Source organism: Taudactylus pleione, unplaced genomic scaffold, assembly GCF_031769625.1.
Source record: "Taudactylus pleione unplaced genomic scaffold, aTauple2 ptg000609l, whole genome shotgun sequence".
NCBI lineage: Eukaryota > Metazoa > Chordata > Amphibia > Anura > Myobatrachidae > Taudactylus > Taudactylus pleione.
Window position 1 is genome coordinate 8032715 of NW_028285011.1, and position 24804 is coordinate 8057518.

At 43.2% G+C, this 24804-nt stretch overlaps 1 protein-coding gene across 2 annotated transcripts in view; it reads right to left on the reverse strand.

Moving 5' to 3' along the window:
• Positions 1 to 24804, reverse strand: part of RASA3 (RAS p21 protein activator 3) — a 233719-nt gene that overhangs the window by 118972 nt on the left and 89943 nt on the right. For both annotated transcript variants that reach the window (XM_088454142.1, XM_088454141.1), the window contains exon 2: positions 24011 to 24128. In XM_088454142.1, the coding sequence (XP_088310268.1) occupies positions 24011 to 24128 (118 nt within the window). The remainder of the gene's footprint in view (positions 1 to 24010; positions 24129 to 24804) is intronic.

A 24804-nucleotide genomic window follows, 5' to 3' on the forward strand; every position in this document is an offset into this window, starting at 1 on the left:
TTCAGCAAGCGCTTGCAATAAAAAAAAAAAAAAACCTTCCCCATACTTGCAGACCCCCAAAAGCTTATTTTGCTAGTTTTTAAGTTTGTACCCCAACTTTGTACTTTTTCAAAGTCATTTTTTGAGGGGATTGTTTTTGAAGCAGTTAACCTTTGGGGTCTGTCCCAAGGGTGCAGGGTGGTTTCCCAACCTTTGCACCTCAAAACTACAATTCTGCACTATTTTTCAACACCTATTAAGAGGCAAATGTTTTTCGCCTATTACATTGCATTGCGTTTTCGCATACGCGAAAACTCTTTGGAATTGAATACCGAGGAAATTTTCAGACTGGCGAAAAGTCGCAATTGGAGATACATTTTAGCCGAAAAGGGCTTTTCGCCGCTAATTGAATACGATCCCATGTAGGAAACGTTGCTCACTTGCAATGCCACTTAAATCCACTATGAGAACACCATGCAGAGAGAGCCCAGCACCTAAAAGTGACTGTTCTGTAGTAGCTGCTCAGAGCCTACAAGTATGTAGCTTACTTATTTACCACATAAATAGAGGCAGGTTAATAAACCTCACTGCAAAATTGACAAATTTAGTAAGCAATAAACAGAGGTCTAAAACAAACATGGCAAAGCACTTTATCTAAAATGCAAAGGACATCTAACAAAAGGGTATTATTTACAGGCAATAATCTAGTAAAACCAGTCCCGCAACAACATAAACTAGATCCAAACACCCATAGCAAAAACTACCAATATTTTAAGCAGACCCTCTATCAGGTTTTATACCTAGAAATTATGATGCATGTGTCCATTTAAAAATATGGACACCACACCAGACTATATTTATAGAATGATTTTCTAAGCAAAATATTATCAAAAAGAGGGTGGTTTGGAGGGTAGATTGGGAATTTAATAAGCTTGCCTAAAGAGGCAAGTTTTTAGCAAACCGTTGTAGGTATGGAGACAAAGGGGTAATGTAGCGGGTTTGCAAACCAGTGGGCATCACTGTAAATTGATGGCAGGTTCTAATAGAAAAACAAAATAGAGCACTTAATAAAGGTCATTTTGACCATCCAAAAAGAACCTGCCATTGATCCCCATTGGATTTTTTTTTTTTAAAACCAAATTGTTTTAATTGGGAAAAGCAGGGTGACAGTCAATGTTTGTAAAGAAACAGTGCGCTGCATTTAGTCAATGGGGACAATTCAATTGTTTTGTGGCGATAATTAATGGGCATCCAGTGTTGCAATTCGATTAATGGGCATCCAGTGTTCGATTTCTGCTCACACCCTCAGGAGGGTGCAAGCAGAAAACTTTTAGTCAGGAGTTTACAGTGCGGTCAATTGAACGGGTGTGGTATAAGAGATAGACAAAAATTAGTTAGACAATGTCTAGATCTACCCCAGTTGTTAGACAGTCAATAGATCGACAGGTACAAAAGGTCGACAGGGACAAAACATTGACACACTAAAGGTCGACATGTAAGCAGGTCGACATGTAAGAAGGTCGACATGTACAAATGGTCGACAGGGTCAAAAGGTCGACGCGGAGAAGGTCGACACAAAAATGGTCGACACATTTTATTTATTTTTTAAATTGCGTAAACACCATACGGCCCCTTGCGGGCTCGCTTCGCTCGCCACACTGCGGGCACGGTGGCTCGCTTCGCTCGCCACATGGATTTATTCCCCCTCCATGCCCACTTGGATGGTAGGGAATGACGTTGGATGGGAGGGAATGATGTTGGACACTGGCTCATCTTAAGTGCCTAACCCTAAAAAAAAAAAAAAAGTCGATCATTTTCATGTCGACCTTTTCACCCTGACAACCATTTGTACCTGTCGACCTTCTTACATGTCGACCTTTAGTGTGTCGACCTTTTGTACCTGTCGATCTATTGACTGTCTAACAACTGTGGTCGATCTAGACATTGTCTAACTAATTATGGTCTATCTACAGTCCGGCACCCCAATTGAACACCCCCGAGAACTCATTCCTGGTGCTATTCAACATCGCACTGAACTGAATCGCCCCATAGAGAGTTTAGGAAGACAATTTAGCCATTCATCTCACAGTGCCTGAAGCTGGATTGGTACAAAATGTACTCTATGTAGTCTACTATTTAACTGTGTAGTGATTATGCCAAATAATTATTGGTTTCATGTGTAATTAAGCTTTGGATGCAGTTATAATAATTAATTTATGTGTGTTCTTTCTTCTGGATAGAACCTTAATAACGAAATTATTCTCTACAAAAGTCACCATCTACATCCATTTCAAATGAATATATGATGTATTTTAAACTGCAGGCAATAAACCTAGTGAGAAACTCCCTAATTATATACATACATTGATCTTTTGGTAGGATGAATGCTTTCTATTTTCTCGCGGCACAGTACTAAGATTTGATGTGAATTGCGTTTATCTGTTGGTCAAATGACAGGCAGTTTATATTTACATTGATTATGTGACTATTGAGAAAGCAAATAAAATGAATTAGCTAACTTCATGAAGCAACAACATCATTCCAATACTAAATGCCTTATAAAATCAAATAAGTAAATGGCTCCTATAAAACAATGAACGTGTTCTGCAGATAGTGGGAATACAGCTGTACATACAAATTTGATGTAATAGTGCTGCTGGTTCCGACAACTCTACATTCAGTGTAAAACTTCGAGAAGCATTAAAAATCCTATTAAGAATCACTTTATATTTTTAGAGAATTACTCTGGCAGAGACAGCAAAAATGTAGTCGGTCAGCTTTTCATGTGTAACTGTAGGGAGGGAAAAAGTACAGTGTACAACAGTTCTACAAGGCATGTCACAGCTGCAAAAGGAAAAACAGCAACAACTTTAAGAAGATGAAACATATGTATGTGTGTGTTGAATGTGTGGTTTTAACCTATTACTGAGATTGAAGGTTAGAGGATGGCAAATGCGGCCTTTGAAGCCTACCAGGTTGCCCATCACTGATTTAATTGTACATATATCTAGAAACATAATTAGCATTTTAGTATTTTGCTTCATGTCAATAATGGCTGTATATTGAGCCACCAAATAAAAATCCTACCCCCTCTGTTTCTATTTTAAAATCTTGGGAGAAAATAAACCATGTCCGGGCTTTCTAAATTTGTTGTAGAAAGAACTCTACTAAACGCTTCCCAAGTACAGTAAATGTATTTTTAATATTTCCTGTAGAGCAGCCACAGGATTTTTTTTGGCCTTTCTGCCATGCAAGATAAGCAAAGTTTACATCATGTGCAACTCATTGTGGTAAGCGAGGCTTATTAGAGACTGCTGATCCACCATACAAGAACATATCTAGCATTGTTTGCAGAAACACTTCAAACAGAAGCTCAACCATTCTATTCTTAGTAAATAAACTCAAGAACAAAGACTAGACATTTGTCATTTTTCATGTTGTTTGTTTAGTAGGTGATCGTCCTTTGCCGTGCAGTGTCTGTAGGCACCACCGTCTTCACATAGTCAAGATGATATGAAACCATAAACACCAGCAAAGCTCAAAATGGTTAATTTGAGAAATAGATGTAAACTGTAGTAGATAAACATTAAGGGCCTATATAATGCATATTAATGAATGAGTATCTCAAGATTGGTATCTGCTTTCTTTATGCTATGTTACAATGATCAGAGATGTGTTCGTTCAGCTGCGTTAAAATGCAACTAGAATGTGCCTCAAAATAAGGAGTGTTATTCCCTAAGGAGGGGAGCTAATCTCCAGCTTTCAGTGTCATTACTGAGTGAGAGGACAAAGAAAATAACCAGGTAAGTGTCTTATTGATTTAACAGGAACTCAGCCAGAAAAGTAACACTGTTGATTGTTATAGGAGGAAGTGAACTGAAAAGTCTTACATTTTAGCAACAATATAATGTTGCCAACTTTCCAGCCCACTTTACATGCTTACAATAAAGAAGTAATTCATTTTAATAGGTAATAAGAGCAGAATATTGCTATTGAACTACATTCTTTACGCTCAGCAGTGAATGGAGGAAGAGTGTCTGCCGGCATGCTGACCCTTTATCATGTCGATGTGTGTATGACACTTCTCTAGTGTCACGCATAAATCAGGCCTGTTTCTGCACCACTCCTTCTAGTGTTATAGTAGAGTACTGCGACTTCGGCGTCACACCTGGTCCCCGGTGAGCTACCTCAGAGATAGGAAAACCAGAAGATGTATAGCCATACTGCCCTCTGGCACCCTATCTACCGAGAAGACAGGAAATATAGACAAAGAAGGCAAGGAGGAGTGCCAAGATATAACTTCTGGGGGCATGCACGTTTAACTTGATGAAAGTAGTTATTTTTTTTTTATATGAGGCCAAAAGGGTTCTGCAGCACAAAGTACATAAACAAATGAGCAGAACAAGAGTACAGTGACTTACAGTACAATACAAAGCAGGACAAGGACATGGTTTATAAACATCACTGCTTTAAGCGGTCATAGCACTCAAATAAGCAGCAGGGTGGCAAAAATCAACGGTTATGTGTCATTGTACGGAGTAAGCAGTAGATGATAGTTTAAGTAAGGGAAGGAAAAGCACATTGGGGAAGAGGGCCCTGCTTATGAGAGATTACATTGTAAAGGGGAGTGACGGGCAGAAAGACAGACAGGGGTGACAGATGGGGCAGATAGTGAGCATGGGACTGAGGGTTAGGATGAGGGAAGGATTTGATGAAGAAGTAGGCCTTGAGAGCCCAATTGAAGTTTTGTTGCAAGGAGTCTGATAGGGAGAAGTAAAGAATTCCAGAGGTAGGGAGTAGCACGGACAAAATCTTGGAGGAGAGAGTGTGAAGAAGTAATCAGTTGGCAACAGAGGCAGCAATCATTTTTGGAGAAAAACAGGTTTGGGCGGGAGGGTGAAGGGAGATGAGGTCAGATGTGAATGGAAGAGGATTGGGTGAGGGTTGTAAGTGAATGCGAGAAGCTTGAATTGGGAAAGGGGAGCCAATGTAAGGCTTGTAGGAGAGGGAAGGCAGATATAGTACATGTGGAGAGGAAGATGAGCTGGGAAGCAGCAGTATGGATATATTGGAGTGGAGAGGTGAAGAGAGGTGGGAGTCAGGGAGGCCAAATAGGAGGTTAAAGTAGTCCAATCTGGAAAAGACCAGTGTGTGGATGAGGTTCTTCGTTCCAGGTGAGAAAGAGTCTGATCTTGTAAATATTTTTATTTGTTTACCAATTCAGTGCACTTGGGGGCTAGAGGAGATGGTTGTGTTGTAAGTAGAAATTGAAATTGTGGGAGGTGAGGTTATGCGGGATGGTGGGAAGATGATCAGCTCAGCCTTAGACATGTTAAAAGTTTAAAAAAGTGATGGGACATTCAGGAAGAAATAGCAGAGAGACAGTTGGAGATAAGAGTGAGGAGAGTGGGGGAGAGGTCAGAAGATCTAAATATCACAAGACTAGAGATGATACTGGAAGCCAAAATGGCTAATGAGTTCACCTGATGAGGATGTATAGAGGGAGGGAGAGGTCCAAGAAAAGAACCTTGGGGGACACCTACTGTTAGTGGAAGTGGGAGAGAAGTGGAATCATGAGCGAAGACAGAAGTATCGTCAGAGAGGTAGGAGGACAGCAAGGAGAGGGCAGTATCATGTAGACCAAGGGAGAAAAGGATTTGCAGGGGAAGAGGGTGGTCCACAGTGTCAAAAGCAGCAGAGAGGTCGAGAAAAATGAGCAGAGAGTGCTGGCCCTTGGATTTCACAACAAGGAGGTCATTGCTGACTTTCGTGAGGGCAGTTTCAGTGGTGTGGAGAGGACGGAAGCTAAACTGAAGTGGGTCAAGCAGGGAGTGGGAGGAAAGAAAGGCGGTTGTAAAGAATACACTCAAGGAGTTTGGAGGCAAAAGGGAGGAGAGAGATAGGTTGGTAGTTGAAGAGTGTTAGGATCAAGGGTAGGTTTTTAAGAATGGGGGAGAAAAGGGCATGCTTGAAAGAGGGGACAGTGCCTGATGAAAAGGAGAGCTTAAGGAGGTGGGCAAGATGGGAACAGACAGAAGGAGAGAGGAAGAGGAGGCGGCGGCAGGAAATAGGGTCAAGCGGGATGACAGATGAGGGCCATGACTTCATCTCAAGATACAAGGGAATTAGAAGTCAGAGTTGGTGAGATTGATGGAGAGGGGAAGGTTGGGAAAGGAGGGGGCGGGTGCTGAGGGACTGGCGGGATGTGATGTCCTGAAGTATGGAGTCAAGTTTAGAAGTGATGTAGGTGGCAAAGTCAAGGGCAGAGAATGAGGAGGAGAGGCGAGGAGGGGGTGGGCAGAGAAGGGAGTTGAAAGTGGCGAAGTTATCCCCTAAATCACTTATGGCCAGACATTGAATACTTTATGCTCCTATAGTTGATATGAGGTGGTTTGCTATAAAAATATATATAGAGAGAAGTCTTCTTTCAATTTCAAAATGGTTCTCAACTTCACACACACGCCATCCACCTACATATATAAATCAAAATTTGCCACAGATAACTGCACAAAAGGCACATTCAACATCAAAGGATTACACTGGAATGTTGTAATAATGTCTTCCTGAGGCTAAATGTGAGCAGAAAAGCACATGGAAACGCCAGTCAGAAGTTACAAACCGGAAATAATCAAAGAGATTCTATATAATAACAAGCATCATTTATTTCTAACAGAGTTAAATAACAGTTTTAACCAGGTTCTCATGAAAGCTCGCACTCTGTATTACACATTACAATAATTTATAATATTCCACAATTTACTTTTGTGTAACAAAAGACTCAGAAGCAGAGTATAGCAACAAGAGGCAACGAGCTGCCAGTGATAATCAGCCGAATAGCACATTGTGTCTCAGGGATCTGCTGGATAGTATGAATGCCAAACTCATGAATAACAAGACTTCACTTTAATATTCTACCAGAAATTTTCACTTTTAGGATGGGAATAATACTTAAAACAAAAAAACAAACAAACAAAAAGCAAACTAATGCTGGGTACACACTAAACGATATGTCATCCGATCGGATCGGAGCGACATATCGGGCACATCGTCTAGTGTGTACCCGCCACATCGGGAGCGACATTCTCCATCGCCCCTGCATGCAGGTCTGATTAGGATCTCGTTAATGAAAGCAATGTTGCCGAATGCAGCATGGCCCCCGCCGTTGGTCCCGGTATCGGCAAGTCTGTATACATTTGCCGATGCAGGCTCCCCCGCTGGGTCCCATTGCTAAATATGTCGGACACACTAGACATCGTCCAGTGTGCACTCGACTTTAGACTCATTCACATGTATGCATAAAAAATATTGTGAAATTCTTTAGAGTTTTTATTGCACTTTGTACATGCTTTACAAATACAATAAATTGTACTAGAAGTAAACAGCATTACATTTTAGTAAGCAATGGTGTTAATAGGGCCCTAAACTCTTATTTGGGTCATTCCATGTCAAATCATCACAGCTTCCAACCCCACAGTCTCAGATTTTCATGAAATGTGGTAGGATGGTAGACGGCATAAAGTCCCTTTCATATGTAAAATTTCAGCCCTCAGTGAAACACGGTGTTCATGCTACAGGGTTGCAAACATATACCAAGAACAGATTAGTGTTCTCCGCACAGGACATGTAGTCTGGATAACAACTAATTATTTAATTAATGACTAGGTCCAAGAATGCCTACATTCTATATACTGTTATAGTCCAAATCATCTGGGATGTGCCACCACCAGACTTACTTAAAGCTATCAGCAAAATTAGAAGAAAAGAAAAAGAAGTCTAACTGGCAGTGCACCTGGACCAAAATTATAAAAAATATAACTTTTATTAGTATAATAAAAATATACATAAATTGCTTCTAGAGAGAAAAAAATGTAAGCAAAATATTTAAAACCACTTTGTCTTATTTTGTGAACATATATAGTGAGACATACATATGTGAAAAAATGTGTGTACAAATGTGTATAAATATTTGGAATATTAAATACCAGTCTTGCCTAAACTGGGGAAAGATCCCTCCCTTCCTACTTCATATAGGCCAATTTCTCTCCTGAACATCGATTATAAGCTTCTGACAAAAATATTTGCGGAAAGATTGAAACTTATTCTTCCTAATACTATTCACCATGACCAAACAGGATTCATATGGGGGAGACATTCAGTGGTCAATGTTCGAAGAGTTATATCTGCCATTTATCATATACAATCTACAGGTGTTTCTTCCACAAAAATTATAGCCTCACTAGATGCAGAAAAGGCTTTCGACCTTGTTTCTTGGACACATCTCTATCATACCCTACAACTATTTGGTTTCCTGGATTCCTTCATTAATAAATATACTTTGCACGCTCTATTCCTCCTCTCATTCTCAGCTCTCTTGTAATGGATTTCTCTCTTCTCCTTTTTCAATTTGTAGAGGCACGAGGCAAGGCTGTCCTCTTTCCAAACTTGTCTTTGCCATAGTTTTTGAACCTTTGGCTATAGCTATTCGTTCCTCGCCACTAATAAAAGGAATCATGATTGGACACGTTAACCTTAGAATCGCTATTTTCTCCGATGACATGATGCTATTCCTTTCTGACCCATTTTATTCACTTTCAGCTGTGATGGATATCATCAAATTATTTGGTCAAGCGTCAGGTTACAAGATTATTACCAAATTCGAAATATTAGATATCTGTGGAAACTATTCTTGTTCTCCTAATCACCCGGATATATTCTCATTTCAAGTAACTAACACCCAAATTCAATATCTGGGAATTAAGGCCCTGATTCAGAGCCGGACGCTCTGACCAGAGCGCTCGCTCTGAATCAGGGCCCACCTCCATTAAAATGGAGCGTCCTCCTGGACGCTCGTATAGCTGTGGGTGACCACCCACAGCATATACGAGCGTCCAACAAATGGTTGCGAGTGAAACCCCATGGTCGGGTTTCTCAACCACAAGCCCTGGAGTGATTTTGGCTCTATCAGAGCCAAAATCACTCCCACTGACATCACTAGTGATGTCAGTGGGGCCGGCTTCAGACGGTAGGCGTTCCCATAGGAACGCCTCCGTCTGGCAGGCACGCCCCCGGCACGCCCACCAAAGCGGGCGTGCCGTCAATCAACATCGACAGCACGCCCCCTTTGATGCGAGACTCTGAGCGAAGGAAAGTCCTTCGCTCGCCGGGTCTCGTGCATGCGCACGACGGAGCTCCCTCAGTCGTGCGCATGCGCAGTGGGGAACATCGACCCACTTGCGAGCGTACTGCCGCTCGCGAGTGGGTATGAATGACCCCCTAAGATCACAGCAAATCTTTCCACACTCTACAAGGCAAATTTTTCTCCGGTTATTTCTAAAATTATATTAATGTTAGACAATTGGAAATCGCTACCCCTCTCTTTATTAGGTAGGATGATGGTTATCAAAAGTATAATTTTCCCAAAGAACTTCTATTTTATTCAGATGTTACCTGTTGCACTGACTAGAGCAGATGTTATGAAACTAGAAAAAGTCTTCTCCAAATTCTGGCAAAACAAGAGACCAAGAATAGCTGTGCAGAAATTGAAGGCCACCTGTGCTGATGGAGGACTAGGGGCTCCAGATCTTGTTTCCAATTCTCTCTCAGTGTTTTTCAGATACATCAATGACTGGCTGCTAGAAAAATGTACATACATGGACAAACTCCTAGATTTAGAGTTGTTTAAACCTTATTCTCCAAGTTCCTTACTACATACCAAAATCTCAAACGTCCCAGACCCCATTTTGTCCCATATTATGTTTAAAGACACATACTTCGCTTGGACAGCAATAAACAAAAAGCTTAATAGAAATAATTTATTCTCAGAATTTATACCATTATGGGGGAATCTGTTTTTTTCTCCATCTTTAACAAATTTAAATTTCCTTACCTGGAGGGATAAAGGTCTCTCCTGCTCTTTCAAAGTGCTCGACCCAGGATGTTCTTTAATCACATTTTCAGAACTCCAATTAAAGTATGAGCTCCCTAACTCCCATTTCTACATGTATCTACAAGTAAGACATTATCTATCTTCTGTTTCACGCTTTACTTCCTCCAACCCAAATCCTGATTATTTAGACTCACTTCTAAAACTCTTAAAAACTAATCCATTTAAGACTAAACATTTATACACCCATCTTTTACCTAAAATTCAGTCAACACAATCGGGCTATACTAGTAGCAAAATGGCGATCAGATATCCCGGAAATAACTGACTTGAAAAACGTAACTTCTCACTCTGAAATAACTTTACGTCGGTTAAGTTCAGCATATTTACAAGTAGTTCACATATGTACTATTCACAGAGCCTATATCACCCCTGCCCAAAGACGACATATGATACCTACTGAAACAGGTACGTGCTTAAAATGTGTTTTTCATTCAGCTAATTTTATTCACTGTATGTGGGAGTGTAGCAAAATAAAAAAAATTCTGGAATAAACATTAATTATATTAATGTAGTCTTTGCACTTAGAGTTCGACCTGATCCACAGGCGTGTCTTTTTTCGGCGTTTCAAAATTGGGACCTGGGACCTCTTAAAGCGATAATCTTACCGCTTCTGACCATAGTGGTGACTATAGGAAAAAAGATCATACTTATACATTGGACAAATAGAACAGCCCGTACTCTAATAGAAGTAAAACAAAAAATTTTACAGCTTCTCTACTTTGACAGATGAGTTACTTTTCCAGATGTTAATAAAGGGGCTGAAAAATGTTACAAAAAATGGGAAATTTATATAGATAAACTAGATATAAATACTCAAAATTATATAGCGAAGGTATTTGAGTCCACTGATTGGGTTCTTCTTAAACGTCTTTCAAATGCTCCAAATTGATTACCTATCTTTGGTGGATTAATAATACTGCTCCTCACTGGGTAAAGCCAACATTATAGTTTCATATAAACTTATGTGTTGATTATTGATTTTTTTGCAATTTCTAACCGCTGAGATTCATTCCCTACAGACTAATTTAGCTATATATAGTACGCTAAGTCCTTCCACCCCTCCTTCTACCCCCGTGTTTTGTTCCTCTTGTGTTTAATGTACTCCCCTTTTAGTTATTCCCATATACAAATGTTCTTTCTTGATATTTTGTTTCTTTTATTCAATGTTATACAATATTTTTGACAATGTTCTACGCTGGATAACATCAATGATATGTTACTTTAATAGTTTTGCCACCATATTATATATGTATTTCCCTTATATATGTTGTAAAATGAGATATCCAAGTATTGTATAACTAATTTACTTAATGTAAGTTCAATAAAAATTATTTACAAAAAAAATTTAAAATACCACCACATTCCACTTATAACCGTGCTGTATTCTTCATTTATAAATATTGTAGTGGTTAGTACCTGTATTCCTACTTGTAGATGAGAATATCTTAAGAGGCCTATCCATTAGAGGATTTGTGAAAGACCAAAGACTTTTCCTGCCAACAAAAAGTCTTTCATGCAAGAAATCTTTCACAAACATGAAAGACTTTGTGAACGATATCTTTAAAGACCAAGGGCCTGATTCAGAGACGGACGCGCTGACCAGAGCGCTCGCTCTGAAACAGGGCCCTCCACCATTAAAATGGAGCGTCCTCCTGGACGCTCGTATAGCTGTGGGTGACCATCCACAGCATATATGAGCGTCCAAAAAGATGGTCGCGATGGTCTTGACCATCGCGACCATCGGACATGCGACGGAAACCCTGCGGTAGGGTTTCCCAGCCACAAGTCCTGGAGTGAGTTTGGCTCTATCAGAGCCAAAATCACTCCCACTGACATCACTAGTGATGTCAGTGGGGCCGGCTTCAGACGGTAGGCATTCCAATGTCAGTCACTATCGACAGCACACCCCCTTTGGTGCGAGACCCGGAGCGACAGCTTGGCTGTCGCAGTCCGGGTCTCGCGCATGCGCACGACGGAGCTCCCTCCGTCATGCACATGCTCAGTGGGGAACACCAAGGATTGTCGCTGAAGAGACAAGGGAGTGGCAATTTTGAATGAATGGAGTGAATATTCATTAAAGAAGGTGTATCCTTGACAGGTTACAAAAAGATACATTGGTGGGTCGGTGGCCCAACATGGCCGCTGACCACCACTGCCTATCCCACCCCCCAAGTGCATATACATTTGTGGTCAGTGGGTCCCCATCCCCGTAGCCCCCCATAACCCCCCCCACCCCAGTACTTACCTTAAAAACTTTAAATACAGCGTGGTCCCCCGACGTCGGCTTGCTGCTACTTCAGGGCACAGGAGATGACTGGTGGCTGCTGGAGTGTCCAGGGAGTGGCTTCGCGGCAAAAAGTCGTACGCCGTTAGTCGTTCACTGCATATCCACTGTACAACTTTTCTAAAGTCGTTCAGCAATATGCAGAAATTGACCAGCGTGTTCAAACGGCAAAATACTTCTTTTGTCGTTCGTGGGAGTGCGTGGCACAGGACGTTTGCAGCCTATCCATTAGACGACTTTTTGAACGATCCGAACAAAACCTCCTGGTTTTGGTCGGATCGTTCAAAAAATCTTGTAATGGATAAGCCCCTTTAGTTTTAAGCAATTTTTGTCCGGAAATAATAAAGATCCCTTGAACATATGTTTTCATCAGTTGTATCAATATATTATTTACAATATATCAAATTCTCAAGCTACAAATGGTTACTCTTGTTATAAAATTATCTTTATTTCTACCTCCTTCTGACAGATCCTTCTATTTTTATAGTAACTCCTCTATACAAGAAAAGGAACATATCTTCATTGCGGATTTATCCACATATGATACTGGGTTTAATATAGTAAATCCGCATACACACTAGACGATGTGCTGTATAAACGATATTGGTGAGAGATTTCCATTAAACTTTCTGTAGTGCAGGACAAACGATATTGGGTGTACACACTAGACCAGTGGTTCACAATCTGTGCGCCGTGGCACCCTGGGTTGCCTCGGGACACTTGCAGTGGTGCCTCAGATTGGTGGTGCAGCACAAAATCAAATTTTTTATGGTCAATGCAATGTAAATATGTGTACAAACAGAAGCGCAAACTTGTCCAACACCACATAACAATCTAAGCATGACAGGTAAGCACAATGTACTTCACTTTACTAATTTTTTTTCTCAATTTCTCAATAACAAACTATTTTTTTTAGGGGTGCCATGATCACAATGCTGATACTCTAGGGCGCCATGATTCAAAAAAGTTTGGATACCACTGCACTAAATGATATCTATAAAGATATCTTTCAGTGAAGTCATCCTGCCACATCTCTTAACATGCAATTCTTGACGATATCGTCAGATTGCCCTGCATTTATGGACAACAAAAGACATAGTTAGCGAGCCGCGGTATCGCGCGTCGTTGGTCGTTCACTGCATACACACTTAATGATATAGTTATTGTTCATATTAATTATCTAGTGTGTATGCGGCCTAAGAGCTATAGTGTATCAGTGTTCGCAAAAACGCGCTACAGCGCATATTTTACCCACTATCGGGCACTGGGCACAGCGCGTCCCCCTACAGAGACAGACATAACGCTGTCTGTTAGAGCAGCCAATGGGAGTCTATCTGACTCTCATTGGCTGCTGCTGTGGAAAGCCGTGCTGGGATCAAGTGTCTGATCCCAGCATCGGCACAGCGTCCGTGCCCGGCGCTGGGACAGTGTTTGTTGACAGCGCCGAGTAAGCCACCGCAGTGGCTACCTGGTGATGGGACCGCCTGGTCCCTTCCATGAGTGTCAGCGGGAGAAGCTTGGCTCCGGGCACGAGCTGAGAGGAGCTCGCTGCCTGGAAGCCAAGTAGCAGTGGCGGTGGTTTGGCACTGGCCGCGAGCTTTTGGCTCGCGGTCGCGGTCCAGCAGCCAATAGGAGGCAGACGCGACGAGCCAATCGCGGCTCATCGCGTCATAGCCCCGCCCACTCACGGCGTCTTGAATAGAGGCTGCAGAGCGCAAACATCAGTCTGGCGGCGGAGGGGAGGAGTGAAGACCTCCCGAAGACAAGTGAAGAGCGGCGGCAACAGTTCCAGCGGCCACGCAAGAGGCCAGAAAGCGGCGTTATCAAGAAGGAAGATCCGGCGCTGCTGGCCAGGACGGGCCAGCGGCAGAAGACTGAAAATGAGGACCGGAGAAGACTGCGGGGGTGGAAAGTAAAAGAGCTATCGAAGCTCCCCCCCACAGCCTCTTCCACCGTGCGGGTAGGCGGCCTTGGGCCACCGTTATTTACCCCTCCCTAGACCACCAGGGTTGTCGGGCACTAGGCCCGTGGCATAAATTCAGGCAATAGGCCTGTGGGTATATAGGCGGGCACAAGGCCCGGGCTACATAGGTGGCATTAGGCCCAACTGAAGGTATCTGCCCCCACCAAATAGGTGTGTGACCTGGGCATTAGGCCCAGGTCACTAAAGGGCAAATAGGTGGGTCCCCAGTAGTTGACCCACCAATTTGCCCTTTAGTGACCTGGGCCTAATGCCCAGGTCACTCCTATTTGGGGGCAGCTACCTCCACTACATAGGGGGTCTGACAGGCATATGGGGGACTCCAGGGGGCACTGCATAGGGGGACTACTACTGGGGGCACTGCATAGGGGGACTACTACTGGGGGCACTGCATAGCGGGACTACTCCTGCACGCAATGCATACAGGGACTACTCCTGGGGGCAATGCATAGGGGAACTTCTACTGGGGGCAATGCATAGGGGGACTACTACTGGGGGCAATGCATAAGGGGACTACTACTGGGGGCAATGCATAGGGGGACTTAAGGGCATTAATGTGCGGCATCATGTGTAAAGGGCATTAATGTGCAGCATCATTTGTAAGGGGTATTACTGCATGGCATAATGTGTAAAGGCTGGGCATTGCTGTGTGGCATAATGTGTAAAGGCTGGGCATTGCTGTGTTGCATAATGTGTAAAGACCGGGCATTCATGTGTGGCATAATGTGTGAAGGCTGGGCATTGCTGTGTGGCATAATGTGTAAAGGACATTAGTGTGTGGCATAATGTGTAAAGACCGGGCATTTATCCTTTGACAAATATGCCTATTACCTAAAGCGTTATTCATAGGCTAACCATACTATTGCTTTAAAACGGGACACATGAAATAATTACAAAGGTTCTGTGACTGGCTGACTTCATGCCTGGATTTCACCTGCTTTTAATGAGCCACAGAACCTGTGTAATCCATGAGTGTCCCAGTTTAAAGTGATGATATGGTAAACCTACTTATTCACTATGGGTTTTGTGAACAGACAAGTCATATTACCTGAAAGATCGTGGAGGCATTAAAACATGCATTTAAGGGGCTTGTGGGGATATCTGATGCTGTTGGGGGTATCAGATTGGGCATTTTAGGGGGATGTGGGGAAGTCTGAGAGGCATATGGGTAGCTCTAAAGCATAAATTATGATGGGACCCAGAAATGGTCAGGTAGGACCCCATTTTTCTTTTAAGTGGTGGGTCCCTGGGACCCACAAATTTTGTCACTCACCGCCATCATTGATTGAATAATGACAAATAATTGAATAAACTCTTATGTGAACAATAATCGTGGTTGTTTATATATGATTGAGACTGTGTTGAGTCATAACAGTGTAATCTATATTTGTATCACCCATTAATTTTCCCACTGTAATGGTCAATTTGATTCAGTTTTCAAACATGTCATTGTTCATTTATATAATAACCACAGTTAGCAATTATAAGGACAATGCCATAGTGATGCAAATTTTGTTACGTCTATAAAAGACAGTCCAGATTCTCAAAATATATATTGAGGTGTTTTCACTAAAAACTTGCAGCTAGACGCGGTTACTTTTACTTTAAGGATCAAAGTTATCAGTCCAAATCACTAAATCCTTAAGGTGGCCATACACGGTGCAATGCACCGTGTAGGGCGACTACCGATACATCGGCAGACAGATCGTGCGGTCACCGTCAGCAATCGTGCGGTCCCCGCAGACCACACGATATGCCGGCTTCCCCCTTCTTCATCTGAATGGGTTCATATATCGCATACCAGGTCAGATGGTTTTGCAGGAAGACCTGGGGATGCGATGTACGACCCCGCGGGAGTGCGCAGCACGATATCAGGTACGATATCGTGCCCATACACGCACGGCACGCATATCGTGCCGCATATGGGGGCCTTTACTGAGCATTAACAGTCAATCGCGATCACAGCCGTTAATTAGATCAATACTGTTATCCGAGATCATTGTTTTCTCATTATCAGTTTACAGTTAGATGCGGTCACTGCCGCTTCACAGGTCATAACAGTCGGCTAGATTTATTTCATTAGCATACATTGAAAGCCGTCTGCGGTTGCTGCCGCTTATTAGCATAAGGCTGACAGTTTAGATCAGGGGTGGGGAAACGTTTTTCTGCCGAGGGGCATTTTCATATATATAACATTATTTGTGGGCCAAGTACAGACCACGCCCCCTCAGCGTTACATCACACAGGGACGGGTAACAATTGCTAGTGATTACAGCAATACCCAGGGAGCTGTAAGGGCAGCGGTGTGACTGTCTGAAGTGTCCTATGGATGCTCCAGGTGGCACTGCTGCATAGATTCTGGCTGCAGTGTGCCATTATAGGTACCCTGCTATCCAGATGAGGCTAGCAGAAAAAAAATCAGAGGGCCAGACCAAATGATTCCGAGGGCCTTATACAGCCCCCGGGCAGGAGGTTCCCCATTCCTGGTTTAGATCATTAACGCACGGCTGTCAGCCCGGATTATTTGTTAGCGGCTCCCATTTATCAAGTACAATTTAAATGTATGCATTCACATATTGTTCATAGGAACTACAAGTACAAATATTACATCACTTTCTTGTTAAACAGTGGAACATAGCGTAACGCCGACGCGCATTTCGCTTTAGCTTTATCAAGGCTTTCTTTGTAAAGTAAGGGTTTCTGGACTGTCTTATATAGACTTAACAAAATTTGAATCACTATGGCATTGTCCTAATAATTGCTAACTGTGTTTATTATATAAATGAATAACCTGTTTAAAAACTGATATCAAATTGACCATTACAGTGGGAAAATGAATGGGTGATACAACCACGATTATTGTTCACATAAGAGTCTGAATACTGACAAATATTCGAATAATCAATAATACACTATAGTTCTAAAGGTGCGTACACATAGTACGATTAAAATGCACGATATGAACGATAATGGTATCGATCATATCGTTATCGCTCATATGGTACATTTTTAGGTGCCTCCAACCCACCAACGACCTGCGATGCACGGGCACGTATGGACGATAAAGATATCGTCCATCGACCGTGCATGCAGGCCTACCTGGTCGATATAGACTAGGTTACTATAGGGACTGGCTTCACTGACTGTCGGTGGGTTGGCGGTATGCAGGATGATCAATATCGATCATTCAGCACACCCGGGAGATCGTTCAGCGATATCGTTATCGCTGACGGTCATCCCGTGTGCATGCACCATTACTATTAACCCCAGTAGCATATGTGGATAAATCAACAATGAAGAGATCTGCTCATTTTCTTGTATAGAGCAGTTAGTATAGAAATAGAAGGCTCTGTCAGATGAAGCTAGAAATAAAGATCATTTTATAACAAGAGTAACCATTTGTATCTTGAGAATTCGATACATTGTAAATAATATATTGATACAACTGGTGAAAAAAAATTTCACATAAAGTATTTCATAAAGTATATTATACACTTAAATACAATCTCCCTTTGTTATAAGTTTTATTTAGGGAAGCCTTTGGGAACAAGAGTAAAACGAATATTAAGTACAGCAGTTGAACCCTTGCACTAACCATGCAACTGGCAAGTTTAGACTTGCCTTGCAGTCTTTCCATGTGTTCTAGGGATAGCCATTGGTGGGTTTCCATCGATGGTAACCATCGATTGTGCCATCGGTGATAACCATGGATGGTACAACAACAATCTATGGTGGACCATCAATAGTTTGCACCACTTAGTCTGGCTGAAGCTTCTGCTTTGAGAACTAGTGATACAAGACATGCTTGCCTTTGGAAGGAGGGCAGCCAGATCGGCATAGCGGGGGGCAAGGTGCAGCATAGGGGGTGTGGCTAGGTATATTACCCAGCATTAGAATCTATGCGGGGAAGTGACCATTTTGGTCCCGCCACCGGTACACAATGACGAGAATACCGGCATTGTGAAGCAGGAAGCCCAACTACAAGGGGTCTGGTGGGGAGGGGGGTTGGCAGCTGGCTGAGAGACTTGCCTGCTTTTCCAGGGGAGGCCGGGAGCACCACCTGATTTTTGTGAGGCTCCCAGCAATTTTGGGAGAGTAGGCAAGTATGAAACAAAGGACTAAGACAGTTTATTTCAGAGGTTCCCAAGCTCAGTCCTCAGGGCACCCTAACAGTCCAGGTTTTAAGGATATCCATGCTTGCCCACAGGTGACTTAATTAGTACCTCAGTCAGTTTGATTTAACCACCTCTGCTCAACCATGGATATCTATAAAACCTGAACTGTTGGGGTGCCTTGAGGACTGTGTTTGGGAACCTCTGGTTTATCTAATACAGTTTAATCAGTGAACAGTGGTAGTTTGATCATGAGCGTGACAAATGGGTAAGAAGTACTTCAGTGCTGCAACTCATTTGATATTAAAGGACGCAGCAGTAGGACACAATTAAGGAAGATGCTACCATGGATGATTAAAATACAGCCACATGCCATTAGTGATCAAATGATTTGTGATAACTGTAGGAAACAATTTAAAAGGAATTCTTTAACTGCTGAGGACCAAGCACATCAATTGACGAGGAAAGTGACACAGAAGTGGCAACATGCAGGACTGAATCAGTCATTAAATGAAAATGTAAGCAGTGAGTCTTAATGTACTTTTTATCCATTTGTCATGCTCTTGATGAATCGCTAGTTCTCAATGCAGAAGCTGCAGCCAGGCTCAGAAGAACACAGGGCCTGATTCAGAGCCGGACACTCTGACCAGAGCGCTCGCTCTGAATCAGGGCCCTCCTACCTAATATTGGAGCGGCCTCCTGGCTTATGCGAGCGGCCAAAAAGATGGTCGCGATGGTCAAGACCATCGCGACCATCGGGCTTGCGACAAGACCCTTGCGGTAGGGTCTCGTTGCCGCAAGCCCTGGAGTGCTTTTGGCTCTATCAGAGCCAAAAGCACTCCCACTGACATCACTAGTGATGTCAGTGGGGCCGGACCCAGACGGTAGGCGTTCCCATGGGAACGCCTCCGTCTGGGCAGCCACGCCCCCGGCACGCCCACCAAAGGGGGCTTGCTGTCAATCACCTTCGACAGCACGCCCCCTTTGGTGCGAGACCCCGAGCGACGGCTTCCCCGTCGCTCACTGGGTCTCGCGCACGATGAAGCAGCCTCCGTGCGCATGCGCATTTGGGTAACATCGACCCGCTTGCGAGCGTACAGCGCTCGCGAGCGGGTCTGAAGGAGCGAGCGGGTCCCACAGTAGGGATGGCCATCGACCATCTATAGTTTACAAATTATATAAATAATTTACTATAGTTGGCAGAGAGCCAATTATTTTCTACCATCGATGGCAGAGTGGAACCTGATATATATATTTTTTTCTGCTCATGACACAGAACTTAGCCTGCCCCCTGTTTTTTTTATTAGCCCGCTGCTTGTCACACACCCAGCAGCGGTGGCCATCAAGTGGTGCATTCCATCAATGTTTCACCATAGATTGATATTGTACAGTCGATAGTTATCAATGATGGTGATGACCGATGGCCATCCCTAGAACACAGAGAGACACATGACAAGACAAGTCTGAAATTGCCAGTTACATGGTTAGTGCAAGAAGGGTTCAACTGCCTTACTTAATAATTTTATTTACTCCTGTTCCCAAAGGCTTCCCAAAATGAAACTCATACCAAATCTGAGATGGTCGGGTTGAAAAGTTAAATTTTTTTGTGATGATTTGACATGGAATGATTATCCCATTTAGAAATAACTTTTAAAGGAAAAAAAAACACAAACACAGTAATGCTGGCTATACACCTGCACGATTTCGGACCGATTGGTTGATTTTCGATGAGTCGTACGATGAATCATGAAGAAATCGTGTATATTTGGAGTAGGATACGATCAGATGCGCGCTCCCGCAGCTCCTAAAATGGATCGTATGATCAGATGTGCAGCCCATATTACCCATCGTATCGTGTGCAGATCATACCGTGTATTTTGTGCATGCGATGCATCGTGCGTACATTCAGGTCATTTCAATGACTTTTTCCTGATGAGCACTTGAGGCACACGATCGATCATACTACAGATCGTGTGCAAAGAAACGCAACAAATCGTGCCACCGGGACTGCCAGGGAGCTCCGGGGAGTCGTGAGCTGAATCTTATCTAATGCTGGTTGTGCAGGTGTATGGCCAGCATTAGAGCAAAATGGTGTGAATGTGCCCTTATATAGATATATATATATATATATATATATATATATATATTTTTTTTTTAGCACAGTTTAGTTCAGTATTTGCTGTTGCTATGATAGTCTTAGTAAACATAAATTAAGAAAACAAATAATTGCACTTTTTCTCTGATAATGAAATGTGCAAGTGTAGCAAACATGAAATAAAAGTCAGCTATGAGCACTGAGCACTGAACCCCACCCCCCTCTTAATTTGAGCTTTATCAGAATCCCAATGCCGGCATCCCGACACAATTAGGATACGATACCGACACCTGTCGATAAGTATCCTAACACTACCCCCAACCCTCTCCACACCCTAAACTTAACCTTCCCACCTAGTTCCTAAACCGAACCTTCCCCCTAAACCCACTACTTACCATCAGGATGCTGGCGCCGGGATTCTGACTGGTGTCGGGATTCCGGCGCCGGCATTGTAAATGCCTGCATCCCGGCTGTCGGGATTTCTATACCTTCCTACAGAAATAGGTTCTTGCTTTTTGTTATATACCTAATATAAATTAACAGCACCAAGCTCTGAATCTCTTGTTCATTCCGTGTTTTAGGATTTGGGATAGACTTACAGAAAAATATGGTATGGTCTACAGTGTTCTCCCCAGAAAATGTTTCCAGCCGGGTGGTATCAAGAAGTAGCCGGGTGGGGCCTTCACAATAATAAAAATGTTTTAAACCCTGACCTTATAATGATTTAAACTTGAAATAACATTTTTATATATTAATTCTCATCTTATTAGAGGCCCAGTTGTGCGATTATGAAAAGCTGCAAAGTCTGTTGGATCTGGTCCTTTTTATACAGTTCCCAGATGCTATCCCCATTTGCAGGCTCCCAAAGTGCCGGGTGGTGCACCCGCAAAAAACGGCCTGGGGAGAACACTGCGTTCCCTTACCATTCCAGCCCCGATAGGTCTCAGGCTGCTCCCCCACTTGCTCTCAGTCAATAGTGCCCTTTATACAGTGCCTCCTATAATTTTCCCCTTTATGCATTGCCCCCTGTAGTTTTCCCCTTTATACATTGCCCCCTGTACTTATCCCCTTTATGCATTGCCCCCTGTAGTTTTCCCCTTTATACATTGCCCCCTGTAGTTTTGTTTTGCCCTTATGAAGTGCCCCCAGGCTGAAGTAGTGCCCCTATAAAGTGTCCCCAGACTGGCCCCTTATGCAGTGTCCCAAGACTGGCCCCTTATGCAGTGTCCCCAGACTGGCCCACTTTGCAGTGCCCCCAGACTGGCCTCTTATGCAGTGTCCCCAGACTGGCCCCATATCCAGTGTCCCCAGACTGGCCCCATATCCAGTGCCCCCAGACTGGCCCCATATCCAGTGCCCCCAGACTGGCCCCATATCCAGTGCCCCCAGACTGGCCCCATATCCAGTGCCCCCAGACTGGCCCCATATCCAGTGCCCCCAGATTGGCCCCATATCCAGTGCCCCCAGACGGGCCCCATATCCAGTGCCCCCAGACGGGCCCCATATCCAGTGCCCCCAGACGGGCCCCATATCCAGTGCCCCCAGACGGGCCCCATATCCAGTGCCCCCAGACGGGCCCCATATCCAGTGCCCCCAGACGGGCCCCATATCCAGTGCCCCCAGACTGGCCCCATATCCAGTGCCCTCAGACAGGCCACATATCCAGTGCCCCCAGACGGGTCCCAGCCCAGCCCCAGCCCAGAACTTACCTTAATATGCTGCTCGGCGCTCCCACTCCCTCACTCTGGCTGGATCTAACTAGATCCAGCAGGCGCACAGGGCAGGCTCCTCACGCCGCGGGTGAGGTCATGACGTCACCCGCGCAGTGCATCACTGGAAACACTTGCCTCTGAAGCGATCGGAGGCTTCTTTAGCCTCCGGTCACTTCAGAGGCCAGTGTTCCACAGCAGGAGGCGGAGCGCGGAGATGGAGGGTGACCGGGAATGCGGTGGGGGGTAGTGCCGGGCGGTAGGCTGTTTCTGCCGGGCGATGCGCCCGCAGAAAACAGCCTGGGGAGAACACTGGTCTATATACACTACCAATCACGAAGTATATCATAGGATAAAGAGGTTTGCAGCCATACAGAATTTTAGACAGGATTACACTTTGCTATATAGTAACTTTACTAACCAAGATGTATGTCATCCACATTGGAATCCATGATTTGCTAAAGAAGATCTGTCTATGTTAAAGGCTTTAAGGGGGAAATGTATCAAACCTTCTAAAGAGGACAGATTGAGAAGTTTCTGGTTGATTGCTATAAAAAAAAACTTCTCAACCTGACCTCTTTAGAAGATTAGATACATTCCCCCCAGCTCCCAAGACTGTTACAATAATGCATTACTAGGCTGATACTCTATTTCTTATTAATTGCATAGGTACGCTTGGAGTAATGGATAAAAAATTAAAAAAATGAAGTCCTCAAATTGCTCTCGGGTCATCGATTCTAAAAATGCATGTTCTGCTCTGCAGTGCACTACAGGTGCAGAGCTCTATTCCACATGGGGCTAATCTAGCAACCTAGTTTATTGGATAGGCTGGAATATCACCAGCAGCATTAGGTGTAATGCTATAAAACTAATCCTCATGATTGCTATTTAGTACAGTGCATTCTGAGAGGCACCTAAAGAAAATGACTGTTCAGTGAAGGAAATTAGATGTACTGTAGATGTAATCTATGTTGTATTGATGAAGCATATGAGGCCCTGTTATAATTCTCAATTACTCTGCATAGGAGAAGTGTGCCGTTTCAATTACAGCTCAGTAATTGAACATTTCTTTGCTGTAGCAGCTCATTTCAGAATGGAGAGGGGGTAATCTAAGAGAGAGAGCCTCAAAGAGCCAATTTGGACTCAGATTTGCTGCACTTTGCAAACCTTAATATGGTTTATTAGACCAAGAGACAAGTATTACAAAACCTTCTGGTTCTTGGGTCTTAAAGTGGATTTCTCATCTACATACTGGGGGGGTGAAGTCATTTAGTGAAGTGAACCGATAACCAAGGGAATGTAGCTCAACGGGACTCTGGCGCCGGGATCATGTTTGGTAGTAGAATTCTGGCCCCCTAGCATTCTGAGCGCCAGTATCCCGACCGTCAAGAAGCCAAATACATCCCGTCTTTGGAATGATACCAGGTTGACAGCTATCTTAAAGATCCCAACTCTTCAACCTCAAAATAGCTACTAATTCCATTAAGGGGCTAAACTACAATCACATTTAACCACTTGCTTGGAGTGACCGCAACCTCTGTGCTTATCTGCAATTGTGATGCGCTCTGAAAATTTTTATTAATAATGTGCAACTGTGTACATTACTAAATACACTATTTTATATTTCTGGCTTCCTTATTCACAAAAAATATATGTATCTGGTAGGTATAGTTTATGTTCATTACCTTTGGACCCAATGCAGTTATCTCTGCTGGATACATTTCTATCCAGAGTAATTGGGTTGCACAGTGGTGTCACATGAAATGAATTCACAACTGTGCCTGCAAGATGTTGTAAAACAGAGAAGTCAGAAATATGATGAAAAATTATTTAGTAAAACTTGTATGGAAGAAAGCAGAAAAAAAAACTCCTTAAATATTGGAAGACTAGCAACAGGTAATTACCAGAGTGACTTCTCCACTATCTTGGTCCTGAACACCTCTTCTTGGTCTAAGTTCACAGTACAGTAACAATCTCGCATCTTGTTTGGCCCCGGGTACGAAGGTAGATTCTTTAATTCACCTAGGGAAAGATAAATACATCATTACTTAAGACTTGATTATAAGCAAAATCATTCAATACAAATCCACACAAAGTACACAGTCAATGGACAAGAAAAAATCTTTAAACACTAAACATTAATCTAGTTCCCCATTTCTTTAAGAACTCTTCACTGAAATATGTGGGGCAATTCTATTTCACTTAAATTGCATCTGTAATCTACAGACAGTGGCGGAAGCCATTCTGCATTATAAATGATATTATAAACTATCAATGGACTAAAAGCCGGTGACATCACTACGGCACTTTGAGATCAATTGAATGGTTAGCGATGGCTGTGAATTGCTGCCATTCAGACTGTTCCCTGAGATCTTGAAGCAATTAACATCACAGATTTTCCTTGGATCCCATAGAGGTGTGATGTTCTGCTCAGCAATGTGCACATTCACATACACTATATGGACAAAAGTATTTGGCCACATCTGTTAATTATTGAATTTAGGTGTTTCAATCAGACCCGTTGGCACAGGTGTACAAAATCAAGCAACTAGCCATGTAGTCTCCATTTGCAAACATTTGTGATACAAAATGGGTTGTTCTGAAGAGCTCAGCGACTTCAAGCATGGTACCGTGACAGGGTGCCACCTTTGCAATAATTTCATCCTTGCTGGATATTCCACGGTCAACTGTAAGTGAT